This window comes from Triturus cristatus, chromosome 9, assembly GCF_964204655.1.
Source record: "Triturus cristatus chromosome 9, aTriCri1.1, whole genome shotgun sequence".
In the NCBI taxonomy this organism is placed as follows: Eukaryota; Metazoa; Chordata; class Amphibia; order Caudata; family Salamandridae; genus Triturus; species Triturus cristatus.
This window is the reverse complement of record NC_140592.1, coordinates 346,206,811-346,223,419: the sequence shown is the minus strand read 5'-3', so window position 1 is coordinate 346,223,419 and position 16,609 is coordinate 346,206,811. Positions and strand designations below refer to the sequence as shown.

The following is a 16,609-nucleotide window of genomic DNA, read 5'->3' as shown; positions in this document are numbered from 1 at the left end:
CGTGCCGAAGTCACATCTGAGTCCCTCTCAGAAGCTCCTCTTCATCGGAGCGGTTCTCGATTCGGCGCAGTTCCGGGTCCATCCACCGGAACAGCGGGTCCGGGATATACAGGCCCTGATTCCCATCTTTCGGCCTCTATCCTGGGTTTCGGTCAGGCTAGTGTTGCGGCTTCTGGGGCTGATGGCCTCCTGCATCCTACTAGTGCATCACGCCAGGCGGCGCATGCGGGCTCTGCAGTGGGACCTGAAGTTTCAGTGGGCCCAGCATCACGGCAACCTGTCCGACCATGTGTTGATCTCGGAGGGCACTGCACAGCAGTTGCAGTGGTGGCTCACGGACCGCGATTGGGTCACGGGCAAGAGCCTCTCCCTTCCCCAACCGGAGCATGTCGTAGTGACGGATGCGTCCCTCCTGGGATGGGGTGGCCATATGGGAGAGGCGGAGATCAGAGGCCTCTGGTCTCCGGCGGAGTCTCGTCTCCACATCAACCTGTTGGAGTTGAGAGCGATCCGACTTGCACTGAAAGCCTTCCTTCCCTCTGTCAGGGGAAGTGTCGTGCAGGTGTTCATGGACAACACCACCGCCATGTGGTATTGCAACAAACAGGGCGGGGTGGGGTCGTGGACCCTTTGTCAGGAGGCTCTGCGCCTCTGGACATGGCTGGAACACCAGGGCGTCACCCTAGTGGTTCAACATCTGGCGGGCTCTCTGAACGCCAGAGCGGACGAACTCAGCCGCCGGTGCATGATGGATCACGAATGGCGTCTGAACTCCGAAGTGGCGCAAGGTCTCTTTCAGCAGTGGGGAGAGCCTTGGTTAGATCTATTCGCCACCGAAGAGAACGCGCAATGTCAGCATTTCTGCGCGTTGGAATTTCCAAGGCGGCACTCGCTCGGCGACGCTTTTCGTCACGAGTGGAGTTGCGGTCTGTTGTACGCCTTTCCGCCTATACCACTTCTGCCCAGAGTGCTGAAGAAGATCAGGCACGACCGGGCCCAAGTCATCTTGGTGGCTCTGGATTGGGCACAAAGGTACTGGTATCCCGAGCTACTCAGTATGTTGACCGATCCTCCGATACGTCTGCCCCTTCGGGAGGATCTTCTGTCGCAGCAGCAGGGGACGGTCCTCCACCCGAACCTGTCCAGCCTCCACCTTCATGCGTGGAGATTGAGCGGCGGCAGTTGATGCCATTTGACTTGCCTCCTGAAGTCTGTGATATCATTCTGGCAGCCAGGCGTCCCTCCACAAAGACGGTATACGCCTGCCGGTGGAACAAATTTGTGGCATGGTGCACAGCAAAGGCTGTGGATCCCCTTTCCGCCCCTCTTTCTGAGGTTCTCCTCTTTCTTCTTTCTTTGGCCCGGCAGGGCTCTGCCCTGGGCACCCTGAAAGGTTATCTTGCTGCCATTTCTGCCTTCCTGCGGCTTCCTGATCAGCCTTCTCTTTTCAAGTCCCCTGTCGTTACACGATTTCTAAAAGGCATTACTCACACGTTCCCTCCTGTCCCTTTTGTAATGCCTCAGTGGGACTTGAATCTTGTTCTCACATTTCTAATGTGTGCTCTCTTTGAGCCTCTTCATAATTGTCCTCATCGTCTGCTGACGCTTAAGACTGCTTTTCTGGTAGCCATCACCTCGGCTAGACGGGTGAGTGAGCTCCAGGCTTTATCTTCAAAGCCTCCTTTTCTCTCTGTTCATCCGGACAAGGTTGTCCTTCGGCCTCGTCCCTCCTTTCTTCCGAAAGTGGTGACTCCATTTCATCTTGGGCAGTCTGTCACCTTGCCCACCTTCTTTCCGCCTCCGCATCCTTCCAAAGAGGAAGAGAGGCTCCACCGTCTGGACCCAAAACGTGCGCTCTCCTTTTATTTGGACCGCACAAAGCAGTTCCGGGTGGACGACCAACTTTTCGTTGGATACGTGGTTGCTAAGAAGGGGAAAGCTGTGCACAAACGGACCATCTCACGGTGGGTCGTTTTGTGCATCAAAATTTGTTACTCCTTGGCAAAAAAGGACCCTCCTGTTGGGCTGCGCGCCCATTCTACTCTGGCCACAGCGGCTACTACTGCTTTGGGACGGGGTGTCCCTTTGCAGGACATCTGTCAGGCGGCGACGTGGGCTTCGCTACACACGTTTGCCAGGCATTATTGCCTTGACAGCCAAGTCCGGAGGGATGGCTTCTTTGGCCGTTCTGTCCTCCAGGACTTTCTGGTGTGATCTTGGTTCGCAGACCCACCACCGGGGATGGTATTGCTTGGGGATCTATTCTAAGGTGAGGAATCTAACTAACGTGTTTCTTTCAGATGAACAAGTTACTTACCTTCGGTAACGATGTATCTGTAAGAAACATTAGTTAGTTAGATTCCTCACCGACCCACCCATCCTCCCCGTTCTGCGAACTGACATCTAGGGTTAAGGTTATCCTTTTCAGGCCCCTAGATTTTATTTTTGGCACCAGTGTCGGTCTTTGCATGGCTCTGCGTTCCTGGCGCGGAAAGCTATGTACAAGAACTGACGTCAGCGCGCGAGGGCGGCGTCTAAGTACTCCGACGTCATTCCGGCGCACGACGCCGACGACGGACGCGGAGCCGCAGACGACGCCTAGCGACGCGCAAGGGGTATTGCTGACGAAAAATCTTCCGGATCCAGTCTGACGCCTGGGGATATTCTAAGGTGAGGAATCTAACTAACTAATGTTTCTTACAGATACATCGTTACCGAAGGTAAGTAACTTGTTCTTTACACACACCAATTCAGGGATATCCAGCATTGCTGCATGGTTTTTTAGTTCAACCTCAGCCCAGGGTGAGGTTTCCAGGTCATTACCAAGCAGACATGCAGCTGGTAGCTTTGGAGAGACCACTACCTGTTTCAGGCCAGTAGCCCCCCACATCCACCCCACCCCCCAGTCTAATGTCACCATAGCCATTGCATGGTTAGTGGTAACACTGTCAGCATTGATGACTGTGTAAGTACGCCCAATCAAATATTGCTCAGGGGAAACCAATGAGTCTCTCACCATAGTGACACTGGCACCTTTATCCCTCAGAGCCACTATCCTAGTACCATTAATCCAAAGGTAATGTAAGTATTTCTGTAAGTTGGGTGGCCACACAGCTACAGTGGCAAACTTAACTCTCTCCCCCCCCCCGCCCCCCCCCCTCTGAAACTAGAACTGCTTCAGTGTGCAACCTGATTTGCTCTGGGCACACTGTTGATCCCATCTGGAGACTTACTACACCAGGAGTAGCTGTAGCTGTAGGACTAGGGGCCTTTTTGCTAGGGCAAGCATTGTCTCCAGCTAAATGTCCCAACTTCTTACAGTTATTACACCAGACCTTTGCAGGATCAACGTTCTTTTCCCTATATGGTTTTGGAGTATAGGGAGTGTTTTGGGACCCACCACCCTGTGCAGGTTTTTTGGCCCTTTAGAAGACTCAGACTTTGTATCTTGGGGATTCTCACCACCTTTCCCCTGGGGAGGTTTTGTAACCCCTTTCTTTTGGTCACCCCCAGTGGTCGTCTTGGTCACTCTAGTCTTGACCCAGATGGTCTGCCTTCTTTCCCAATTCTTGGGGAGAAATTAGACCTAGGTCTACCAAATGCTGATGTAACTTTTCATTTGTGCAATTACTTAAAATATGTTCCTTAATAAACAAATTGTAAAGTCCAGTAAAGTCATGCACATTGTGTCCAGTTAACCAGCCATCTAGTGTCTTTACTAAGTGGTCTACAAAATCAATCCAAGACTGGATTTGGGTTTTGTGAGCCCCCCTGAATCTAATTCTGTACTCCTCAGTCGTGAGTCCAAATCCCTCAATCAGAGCTCTCTTTATGAGGTCATAAGATCCCGTATCTGGCCCAGAGAGGGTCAGGAGTCTGTCTCTGCAGTTACCAGAGAACAGTTCCCACAGTAGTGCCCCCCCCCCCCCCCCCGAGAGAGGTTACTTCACCTTTCTCATTTCACAAGCCCTCTCAAAGGCTGTGAACCATTTAGTGATGTCATCACCCTCCTCAAATTCAGGGACAATCCATTTGGGGATTTTAGGATCATAAGGTTGCTCTTTATCCTTATTATTTAGATTGCTGCCACCATTGATAGGTGCTAAACCCATCTCCTTTCTTTCTTTCTCTAGAGCTAGGAGGCTGGACTCTAGATCCAGTCTTTTGGCCAGCCTTACTAAAAGGCTGTCCTCCTCATTGAAGATTCCCTCAATGACCTCACCAGGACCTGAACCACATGTGTGGCCTCTAGGTCCCCTGAGTTTAATTCTTGGAAGTAAGGGTAGAGGGTCCCTTCCTTCCCTAGGAAGTGATGGAGGTGGGTGCCTATCTCCAGCCTCCTCAACTCCTTCCTCTTCTGGTTGGTCATCACCATTTTCAGAAGGGTGTGCCTTTGCATACTCAGCCAACAGCTCTTGGAGCCTTGGTTTGGTTGGATGTGGGCCCATTGCTATGTTTTTAATTTTACATAAGGACCTTATTTCCTGGAAAGACAAGTGAAGGTAAGGGTTGAGGTCAAGCTCCTCAACCATGTCCTGTATGTCATTATGGTTATCTTCACTAATAGCTGGGTTCTTATTTTGAGACATTCTAACAAAAAAGTTCTAAGCCCTCTACCCTTGACTACAGTGACTTTTTATTTTCTAAAATTTTAAAGGGACTTTAGTAAGGCCCTAACAAGACTTTTAGTAGTTTGGTAAAAAAGACAATTTGAAAAAAAATCAGAATTCTAAAGACAATTTAAGAGTTCTGTTGTGTGATCAGGTGGTAAACAAGTAGTTCAACAAATGCAAGTTGTGTATCCCACCGCTGATCCACCAATGTAGGAAACTGGCTCTATATATACCACACCAGAATGAGGTATAGTGTGTTTAGAGTTCAAGTGACCCCAGAGGTAGGCAGAGGTTAAAGTTAGATAGAACCTTACTCTCTATTTGTGGTAGAGTGGTTGAGCAGTAAGGCAGTATCAGAAGACAGTGTTAAGCATTTGATGTACACACTCAGTCAGCAAATGAATTCACACACTCAAGAACTGAACTCTAGGCCAATTGTTTTTGTATAAAAAAATATACTGTTTTATTTTTAGAACCAAGCAAGCCTGGCATAGGTAAGCATTAAATACTTTTCAGTAATAAGTTGCTGAATATAGAACAGTTTGAAAATGCAATAGAAATTGTACTTTGTTTGATTTACAAGGGATGCAGTAGGTTGCAACACTTTAGCAAATACAGTACATTGAAATGAATAAGCTTTTTTCAGTAAATTATAGGTAAGTTACTATTTACGTTACTTTTCTAACTCCGTGCTGGATACCTAGATTCAGTACTGGGACATTTCCTGCATACAGGTAAGTAAATACGTTTTGGTAATTTGTGCGATTTTTACAGATTATTTTTTAAATATCAAAACTCCACACTTAGAAACTTTTTGGAAGAAAATTGTTAATGTTATCCTATTGAGGAGGAACAGGTTAACGGTTCCCAGGTAAGTAATCAACTGTGGGAGTTAAGGTTCTGGGGTTAGACTCGGGGTCCCCCAGGGTCAGTGATGCACTGTTGTTGCACCCTCAGCGGCACTAGGGCGGCCGGGTGCAGAGTGTTGAGGCCCAATGTTATCCAATGGGGGATAGGAGGCTTCCGGTTGGTGGCTGCTGGCAAGCAGGCCACTGGGTTGTGGGAGCAGAGCTCCTAGGGTTTAGGTCAGGGCAAATGGAGAAACAAAGTATCACAAAAGGTGCACCCTCAGCGGCACTGAGGCGGTCGGGTGCAAAGTGATGTTTCGAGGTCGGGTGCCCTGTTGTTTTCAATAGAGCATCTCCGGTTTGCAAAAGCACTGCAGGCAGGGAGATGAAGGACTTCTGAGTGCGACCACCACTTCGAGAGGTAAGTTGGGAAGTTAATGGTTGGTTAGGCACCGTTGGTTTGGGCACACAAGGCCATGGGGCGTCGGGCATTAGGGGTCGGATCTTCTTACCAGCTCCGGGTCGCGATTAGAGGGTCCTTCTGCGTTTCGACTGCAGGCGTCGGCTGGAGGCTTGAGGCAGGTCAAGGGTCGTCGGATCTCGGGTCAGGATCGCTAGCGTGACCACCTTGTGGTGTTTTTCCACTCTAGCTCGGGCCGGCTTTGGCGGGTGCAGAGTGGGCTAGATTCGCAGTGTCCACCAAACGCCAGTGGGCTGCAGGATTCGCCATCACTTCCCCCACTGGCGCACCATCACTTCCGACAGGTGGGTTTTACAGATAGTCCGAAGTGGCTACTCCCTCCCCTTCGAGCCTACCCCTCCAGCTATGCCACATCAGTACCACCGCATGTCGGGGATCTCATGGCACTTCTCCAGCAGGAAGTTGCGGCCCTCTTGGCCAAGGGTTCCATCGAGCACGTTCCGGCGCTAGAAGTAAGTTGTGGTTGTTATTACCCCTACTTCTTGGTTCCAGAGAAGCACAAGGGCTTGCGTCCTATCTTAGACTTCCTGAACGTCAATCGCTTCCTCCGGAAGGATAAGTTCAAGATGCTCACGCTTGCTCAAATCTTGTCTGCCCTAGATCCACAAGACTGGCTGGTATAGCTGGACTTGCAGGATGCTTACTTTCATATACCCATCCTGCCGGCCCTCCGGCGTTACCTAAGGTTCACTGAAGGCCACAAGCATTTTCAGTTCACCGTGCTCCCTTTTGGCCTTACCAGCGCCCCTCGTGTGTTTACGAAAGTGATGGCGGTGGTGGCAGCTCATCTGCGTAGATCAGGGGTTTCAGTCTTCCCCTATCTCGACGACTGGCTGTTGAAGGCGGGCTCACCCCAGGCAGTCGTCTCCCACCTCCAGACTTCGGCCGACATCCTGCATTTGCTGGGGATCTCCATCAACGTGCCAAAGTCGCACCTGATTCCCTCTCAGAAGCTCCTCTTCATCTGAGCGGTTCTGGATACAGCACAGTTTTGGGTTTATCCTCCCGAACAGCGAGTCCGGGACATTCGGGCTATGTTTCCGATCTTTCGGCCCTGGTCCTGGGTTTCGGTCAGGAAGACCCTGAGGCTGCTGGGCCCCATGGCCTCCTGCATCCTGCTGATCTATCATGCCAGATGGCTTATGCGGGCTCTGCAGTGGGACCTGTAGTTCTAGTGGACGCAACATCGGGGGAACCTGTCTGACTACGTCCAGATCTCGGAGGGCACTGCACAGGACTTGCAGTGGTGGCTCACGAACCAGCGTTGGGTCAGCGGCAGATCCCTCTCTCTTCCCCAACCAGAGCACACAGTAGTGACGGACGCGGGATGGGGCAGACACATGGCAGAGGCCTCTGGTCTCCGGCGGAGTCCAAGCTCCATATCAATCTTTTGGACCTCAGGACAATCCTACTTGTACTGAAAGCATTCCTCCCCTCTGTCAAGGGGAGAGTAGTGCAGGTGTTCACAGACATCACAACCTCCATGTGGTACTCCAACAAGCAGGGCGGGGTGGGATCGTGCACCCTATGTCAGGAGGCTCTGCGTTTCTGGACGTGGCTGGAACTTCAAGGCATTTCTTTGGTGGTTCAACACCTGACAGGTACACTGAACGCCAGGGCGGATGAACTCAGCCGCAGGCGCATGTTGGATCACGAATGGCGTCTTCACTCGGAGGTGGTGCAAGGTCTCTTTCAGCAGTGGGGAGAACATTGGTTAGATCTATTCGCCACCGAAGAGAACGCGCAATGTCAGCAGTTCTGCGTGTTGGAATTTCCAAGGCGGCACTCGCTCGGAGATGCTTTTCGTCACGAGTGGAGTTGCGGTCTATTGTACGCCTTTCCGCCTATACCACTTCTACCCCGAGTGCTGAAGAAGATCAGACGCGACCGGGCCCAAGTCATTCTTGTGGCGCTGGACTGGGCTCGAAGAGTTTGGTATCCCGAGCTACTCAGTATGAACATTGATCCCCCGATCCGACTGCCTCTTCGGGAGGATCTCCTGTCGCAGCAACAGGGGACGGTCCTCCACCCGAACCTGTCCAGCCTCCACCTCCTTGCGTGGAGATTGAGCGGCAACAGCTGATTCCATTTGACTTGTCTTCTGAAGTCTGTAATGTAATTCTGGCAGCCAGGCGTCCCTCCACTAAAACGGTATACGTCTGTCAGTAGAAGAAATGTGCGGCATGGTGTACGGCGAAAGCTGTAGATCCTCTTGCTGCCCCTCTTTCTGAGGTCCTATTGTTCCTTCTTTCTTTGGCCCAGCAGGGCTCTGCTCTAGGCCCTATCAAGGGCTACCTTTCTGCTCTTTCAGCCTTTCTTAGGCTGCCTGGTCAGCCCTCTCTTTTCAAGTCCCCGGTTGTCAATAGATTTCTCAAAGGCCTTTCCCACCTTTTCCCTCCTATTCCTTTTGTAATGCCTCAATGGGACTTGGACCTGGTTCTCACATACCTGATGTGCGGTCCCTTTGGACCTCTTCAAAACTGTCCTTTGCGGTTATTAACCTTGAAAACTGTCTTCCTGGTGGCCATCACCACCGCTTGGCGGGTGAGTGAGCTCCAGGCTCTTTCCTGTAAACCTCCTTTCCTGGCGATTCATCCGGACAAGGTTGTGCTTCGAACACGTCCCACCTTTCTACCAAAAGTAGTCTCTGCCTTTCATCTCGGGCAAACTGTCACTCTGCCACTTTCTTTCCGCCTCCGCACCCTTCAAGAGAAGAGGAGAGGCTCCACCATCTGGACCCAAAATGTGCACTTTCGTTCTATCTCAACCGCACACAACCGTTCCGGATAGATGACCAGCTCTTTGTTGGCTACGTGGGTGCCAAGAAAGGCCGGGCTGTACACAAGCGCACTATCTCCCGATGGGTTGTCTTGCACATTAAAGCCTGTTACTCTCTGGCTAAAAAGGAACCTCCGGTTGGGCGACACGCCCATTCTACCGGGGCGACAGCAGCTACTACAGCATTGGGACGCGGTGTCCCCTTGCAAGACATCTGTCAGGCGGCCACTTGGTCCTCGTTGCATACTTTCACTAAGCACTATTGCCTTGACAGTCAGGTCCGGAGAGACGGCTTCTTTGGCCAGTCAGTTCTCCGTGACTTTCTGGTGTAATCTCACTTCGCAGACCCACCAACGGGGTTGGTATTGCTTGGGTATGTATTCTAAGGTAAGGAATCTATCACTAACGTGTCTCTTTCAGATGCACAAGTTACTTATTTGTGTAACGATCTATCTGTAAGAGACATTAGTTAGTGATAGATTCCTTACCGCCCGCCCATCTTCCCCGTTCTGCGAACTGTTCTCTGTTAGTAGTAGTTGGTCTCTGGCATTGCTCTGCGCTCCTGGCGCAGAAAAGTTGTGTACAGAACTGACGTAAGCGCGAGTGGGCGCGTCTAAGTAGCTCCGACGACGTCATCTCAGCGGCTACGACGCCAGCGATGTACACGGAGCCGTACGACGACGCCTACCGACGCGCAGGGGTACTGCTGACGAAACCTTTGCAGATCCAGTCTGAGGCCTGGGGATATTCTAAGGTAAGGAATCTATCACTAACTAATGTCTCTTACAGATATATCTTTACACAAGTAAGTAACTTGTGCGCCAGCAGTTCTGCATGTTGGAATTTCCAGGGCGGCACTCGCTCGGCGCGCTTTTCGTCATGAGTGAAGTTGCGGTCTATTGTACGCCTTTCTGCCTATACCACTTCTACCCAGAGTGCTGAAGAAGATCAGGCGCGACCGGGCCCAAGTAATTCTTGTGGCCCCGGATTGGGCTCGAAGAGTTTGGTATCCCGAGCTACTCAGTATGAGCTTCGATTCCCCGATCCGACTGCCTCTTCGGGAGGATCTTCTGTCACAACAACAGGGGACAGTCCTCCACCCGAACCTGTCCATCCTCCACCTCCTTACGTGGAGATTGAGCGGCGACAGTTGATTCCATTTGACTTGCCTCCTAAAGTCTGTGAAATCATTCTGCCAGCCAGGCGTCCCTCCACTAAATCGGTATACGCCTGCAGGTGGAACACATTTGTGGCGTGGTGCACAGCAAAGGCTGTGGATCCCCTTACTGCCCCTCTTTCAGAAGTTCTTTTGTTCCTTCTATCTTTGGCCTGGCAGGGCTCTGCTCTGGGCACCATAAAGGGCCACCTTTCTGCAATCTCAGCCTTTCTCAGGTTACCTGATCAGCCCTCTCTTTTCAAGTCCCCTGTTGTAAATAGATATCTCAAAGGCATTACTCCCTTTTTCCCTCCTATTCCTTTTGTGATGCCGCAGTGGGACTTGAATCTGGTTCTTACCTATTTGATGTGCGCTCCCTTTGAGCCGCTGCACAATTGTCCTCGTCGTTTATTGACTTTGAAGACTGCTTTCCTGGTTGCCATCACCTCTGCTAGGCGCGTGAGTGAGCTCCAGGCTCTTTCCTGTAAACCTCCTTTTCTGCCTGTTCATCCGGACATGGTTGTGCTTCGCACTCGTCCTTCCTTCTTGCCAAATGTCGTTTCTGCCTTCCACATCGGGCAAACTATCACCTTGCCCACTTTCTTTCCGCCCCCACGTCCTTCCAGAGAAGAAGAGAGGCTCCACCGTCTGGACCCAAAACGTGCGCTCTCATTTTACCTGAATCGCACACAACAGTTCCGGGTGGATGACCAGCTCTTTGTTGGCTACGTAAGCGCCAAGAAAGGCCGGGCTGTACACAAGAGGACTATCTCCCGCTGGGTCGTCTTGTGTATAAAAGCCAGCTATTCTCTGGCTAAAAAGGAACCTCCGGTGGGGTGCGCGCCCATTCTACCAGGGCGACAGCAGCTACTACTGCATTGGGACGTTGTGTCCCCCTGCAAGACATCTGTCAGGCAGCTACGTGGGCCTCGCTGCACACTTTTACTAAGCATTATTGCCTGAACAGCCAAGTCCAGAGAGATGGCTTCTTTGGCCTTTCTGTTCTCCGTGACTTTCTGGTGTGATCTTGGTTCGCAGACCCACCACCGGGGTTGGTATTGCTGGGGTATCTATTCCAAGGTAAGGAATCTATCACTAACGTGTCTCTTTCAGATGCACAAATTACTTACCGTTGGTAACAATATATCTGTAAGAGACATTAGTTAGTGATAGATTCCTTACCGTCCCACCCATCCTCCCCGTTCTGCGAACTGATTTCTAGGGTTAAAGTCATCCCTTTCAGGGCCCTAGTTTCAATGCACCAGTGGTTAGTATCTTGCATGGCTCAGCGTCCTGGTGCGGAAAGTCCTGTGCAGAACTGACGTCTGCACACGTGGGTGCATCTCAGTAGCTCCAGCGACGTCATCTCAGCAACAACAACGTATGCGGAGCCGCACGACGACGCTTACCGACGCGCAGGGGTACTGCTGACGAAAACTTTCCAGATCCAGTCTGACGCCTGGGGATATTCTAAGGTAAGGAATCTATCACTAACTAATGTCTCTTACAGATATATCGTTACCGGAGGTAAGTAACTTGTGCGTTAAGTGAAAAAGCGGACTCTACCCTATAACATTTTAATGAAAGTAGGGTCACTGCAGGCTCTTTGGGACTTTGAACCCATGCCAGACAGTTTCCTCATCCATTTCAGCCCTTCCGAGCCTACGCTAGGGTGTTGACATATAGGCAACACCAGGCCTGCCCACTGCAGTCACCTGAGACCTCTTGTGGCAGGGCTAAGGCTGTTACCATTGCATTGGCACACCTGTTCTTGACATCTGTCAGTCTGCAACTTGGGCGTCAGTGCACACATTTACCATGCACTACTACCTTGGCAGCCAGGTCTGACGGGAAAAGCATTATTTAGCTTTCGGGCCTGCAGGACCTTTTAGTCTGAGCCCACTGCACAGACTTTTTATCTTGGGATGTACTGCTTTGGCATCTATTCTGAAGGTGAGGAATCTGTGGTTATAAGTATAATCCAGCAGATGAACCAATTACTAACCTTTGGTAACGCTTTTCTGGTGGATATTCTACCTAACTGTAAATTTCTCTCTGCTCTTCCGCCTCCCCATTCTGTGGAATGCTCTTTTTACTATCTAAAAGGGTCCTAAATTGGAAGTCTGCACCAGTACCTCCAATTGTTTTTTGCTCTACATCCTAGAGCGTGTAATGAGTCAAGCAAGAAACTGACTTCGGTGCACAGTGGTGCCACTTATATGGGGCTCCACTACATCACTTCCAGAGCAGAAGAAATCTAACACAGGGCAGCACAGTGCCACATTGCGGCGTAAGGGAGCACTGCCGTGAAATCATCCGGATCGATTCTGGTGTATGGGGAATTTTCTAAAGATGAGGAACCTATGGTTAGATAAAGTATTCACCAGGAAGAGCATTACCAAAGGTAAGTAGCTTTTTCTTCTTTTATCCAACGTTCAGGCCCCAAGGTGTAGCCCTTGTTAAGAGATGGCTTTACCATTTTTTTGGACAGGATGATGCTTGAGATTATTCGTGGAGTATTTGTTGAGCATACCAGGTGGTTGGCCGGTGACCAAGATGCTCTCTGATATGCATGATTGTCTTTGCTTGTCAGTATATTCTATCATCTGTTGCTGATACTATTGCCAGTAACTATAGTGCAAGTAAGTATAACATGTTTGTACAGCGAGACATGCAGTAAGAAAATTATCTTAGCTTATTAGAGGACCCCTTAGCCAGTTTCTGTTGCTCTTAACAATCTTTGTTCTAAACAAGGTGTATGTTTTCTAGGAGGAGGAGGAAGAGGATGGAAGCGATGAGGAAAACGCGGGAGCTGCAAACGGTGAAAGTGAGGAGGAGTCAACTCAAAGTGATTGATTCGCCCTTTCACCATAACAGGCAACAGCTGTGTATCAGCACAAACTATTTATTGCTGCTACTGGTAATCGAGGAGTAAGCTGAAGAAGTAAAAAGAAGTTGTACCTAAGTTCACAACTCATAACTTTTGTAGCAGTCCTACCAAAAAACAAAGAAGGCTGTTTTGGATCAAAGGAATTCTCTGTTGGAAGCTCAGTTTAATGTTTGTGTCTAATGATAACATGTTAACGTTGGGGATTAATCAACCTTGAACAGAGGGATAGAAAGTCTTTGGCAGTGCTGCTCCAGATTGTTTTCTGTAATTTCTTGTATTTGCTTTCTTGCCAGTGTAGGCCAAGAAATGTTAACAAAGAAACAACAGTTGTGGTTTATTCATTGAATCCTCTGCTTAGTACATCCCTTACTATTAGCCACAAGTGCTTTTACTGTTTGGTTAAAAATGTGCATTCTGCTGCATATCTACACTTCAGTCACTGATCCTTACATTTTCTTCTTCTTGTAAAATGTTTACTAACAATTGCTTATATACTACTTAAATAAGTAGGTCATTTTGCATTGCAAAGGATACATTAACAATATAGTTAAATGATTAGCAAATACACAAGTGTACATTTGTACTTTTTTAAGTTATTGATACACACAATTCTATAGTTTTGAAGAAAGCATTTGTGTGGTGTTTAAAGGTAGTCTTCCTAGTTCTTTACTCACTGCAGTCTTTAACGATATTGATAAATTCTTGAGTGCATTGTTAATATACAAATATTTCCCAGTAGCTTCTCATCAAACCTACATCTGTCCTTTTGATTCCTAAAGCATTTTTTCATACAAATGAAGGGCTGTTTTTCTAATATTAAAATATTATACATGTTTTCAGTAATGGATGATTGTCCATGATAGTCATGTTGTAGTTTATAATACTATACACGTGATCAACAGTGTCACATGAAAAGATCGCAATGCCTTTCATTTAGTTCATGGCTACATTAGTGTGTCCAAATGCTGCACTATAAATTCCCCAACCCTTTGTTCCTGACAGTAGTCATCGTACATTTTACCTTTTGTTCCCTTCCCCTATCAGACCACTTTTTTTTAAATCCCTCCCTTCTTGTAGTATATGTTAAAATTTGGCAGTGGCACTAAATAATGCTGTTTTTAGAATCTTGTAGCAGGGCGTTAGCATTCCAGATATAAATGTAGAATCGACTTTTTAAGCAACATACTTAATTTTAAAGTTCAGTCATTAAAAAAAAACTTGATTGTTCAAATATCAGTACTATACCGAAAAATTCTTGAATCAATTTAATACACTTCTGCTCATTCTAGGGCTTTGGGTTATTTTTCTGTCACATATACGTTAAATAAAATGTCTGTCACCATGTGATGCATCAACTTGGTTTAAGCACAATTAATTACCATTGTATACATAGATCTGAAATAGCTGGGGATTTGTTAAAGGTTTCCAAAACATACAAATATTGGTTTCCTTATGTGTACTTTGGAATCCACAGTAAACCATGAGCTCACCAATGTTTAAAATTGTCTCTTTTCTAAGATTGTAGGAAAGTTATGCTTTCTACTGCTGCTTTAGAGGGGGCATTCATTGTTTACAAATATAAAATATCTAACTCTTTATATTTAATATTTTAACACTTGCTAAGTTTCTGAAAACAAAAATTCTTTCAATCTTGTTTTTACTTTAAGTATTTTTCTTACTTGGGTAATAATACACTTTGATAACTGCCTTCAAACCTTGAAAAGGGAATTGATAACAAAGAGGAGCAGGACGTGCACTTTGCAAATTCTGTCAGCAAAGATGGAAATGAAAATTATGCATTTTTCTTGTTGGTGGAATGCTACAGTAAATTTGGCCCTTTGCTTTTCATGATTGTAGCTATAAATTCAGAGAGCCCTGGACTTTTAACCCATTGCTAACATCACTTCCTATTACAAGGTAAAGATGGCTTCACCAAGGACAGTCTAAAATATATGATTACAAACCGTTTAAGGCAAGGAAAAGGGTTTTTGACATTAAGGAACAGAATAGCTATTTTTTCTGAAAAACACAAGATGTATGTCCCAGTAGCCTTTACTGATGTTAAGTAACCCTAATCACCATAAATATTTGTAATGGCTTGCATTGATATTTTTCCTATTCAATTATATGAGTAATTTCCTATTTTTATATGTTGATTCATTTCTTTTCCTGCTGACTATTACTTCCTGTGTTTGTTTGCAAACCTTTGAAATATTAAAGTCTCCGCTGGGATGTTGGTTGAAGGGACTTGTGCTGGACAATACTTTGACATCCCCAATTGTTTAAAAGTTTGTGAAACTGAAAGATTTGATTGAATACCATTTTCTTATTTTCCCATCACTTGCTAAACTCTTAACAACCAGCAGTGGCCTTGAAAACATTCTTGAGTAATTGTCTTATATATGTTTCTCTCATTTTCAGTGTTTTATTGTCTGTTGTATGTGTAAAATAAAAGTTTTCTTTTTTCTAAGTTAAAATGTGTTCAGTTGATTCTTAACTGCTTATATATGAATCCAAACCAAGATTCTTTAAAATAACTTGAGGTTTGTGTTCTTCTTTGTGGTCTCAGGTGAGAGAAATTGGGTTAAGCGTTTTATATGGCCAGAAAGTTTTTGGAAACACTCCTAATTATTCTAATATTTCTACATGGGGAAGATAAAGCTTAAATGGCTTGCTTTTGATCAACATTTTTTTTAATGTGTGCCTTGTGTTTTTGCAGATTTCTTTTATAAATGCGTCCATAGATGCCACACTTAATCTGTAAAGGAAATCTCACAGACTCACTAAGAAAGTGATCGACTCCATAAAGTAACTATGTGCACCAGTATTTTTCAGTATTCTAATCTCACCACTCCAAAATAAAACCAGGAGAAAAAAATAGAGCCAATGTTAGAGTAGAGTACAATTTAGAAAATAAATGTTATAGAAGAAAATATCTTCTCTGAAAAGGGAAGGAATATGTAGGAAGTAAGGTTTTTAAAATATTGTATTGACGAGCATTATTACATAACAGACACAAGGATTTTGTCACTAGTTTCAGTCCAAAAAGGATATTATGACTTGTGAAAACATAATAACATATTCCTATTGCTTTAACATTAAAGTCCCCCTGCTCCTGTATATCACAATGTTCTCTGATATATTTTAAATTAAATATGGGTGTCTTCTTTTATTAATCTGAAGGGCCCATTAACTTCCATATGCCTGCTAAGTTTCATGATTCTAGTAGGCCTAGAAGTTATTTTAATCAATGTAGTACATTTGCACACGCACATCTTCAAGGCGTTCCCCCTTCACCCCACTAAAGTGGCACTTATGATGAAGGCCCTTCCTCTTCTTCCCTGAGGGACTACCCAGTGGTCAGGGTTAGAATAATAGCTCACAGCCCTTAGACACCCTCTCTTAATGAGTATTAAGAAATAATTCTCTAATATCAGAGAAAACCCTACTTAGTTCAGCAGAGTGTGTTTGAAGTATGCAGTCCAAACTGGGCAGATGTGTATCAGTATGATGGCGTGATATTGTCTCCTCCTGATACACAGTGGATTTCCCAACTTGGGTCTCTTCCTTTGCTGTAGATTTTAGACGTGCTGCTGAGGTCCTGAATTTGCAACTTACTTCTGTTGAGTTAAAATAAATGTGCTTATTGAAGTACTTATACCTATACCATCTTCTTTTGAGCCTTTACTGCCATCTAATGATTCCCTGAGAGACACCCTTATGGACATTTCGTCTAAGCCTTGCTCTGACCAAGCAGCAACCTGGCAGCTGGACAGACACCACAGACCTACACCTGGAAACCCTGATTTTCTTATGCACCATCACAATCCTGAGAGTTTGGTG

General features: G+C 46.8%; 1 protein-coding gene across 2 annotated transcripts in view; it reads left to right on the top strand.

Moving 5' to 3' along the window:
* FANCD2 (FA complementation group D2) overlaps positions 1 to 15,243 on the top strand; it is a 1,050,809-nt gene extending 1,035,566 nt beyond the window's left edge. For both annotated transcript variants that reach the window (XM_085625116.1, XM_085625117.1), the window contains exon 44: positions 12,646 to 15,243. In XM_085625116.1, coding sequence (XP_085481242.1) covers positions 12,646 to 12,732 — 87 coding nt within the window. In that variant the 3' untranslated portion in view covers positions 12,733 to 15,243. The remainder of the gene's footprint in view (positions 1 to 12,645) is intronic.
* The last annotated feature ends 1,366 nt before the right edge of the window (positions 15,244 to 16,609 follow it).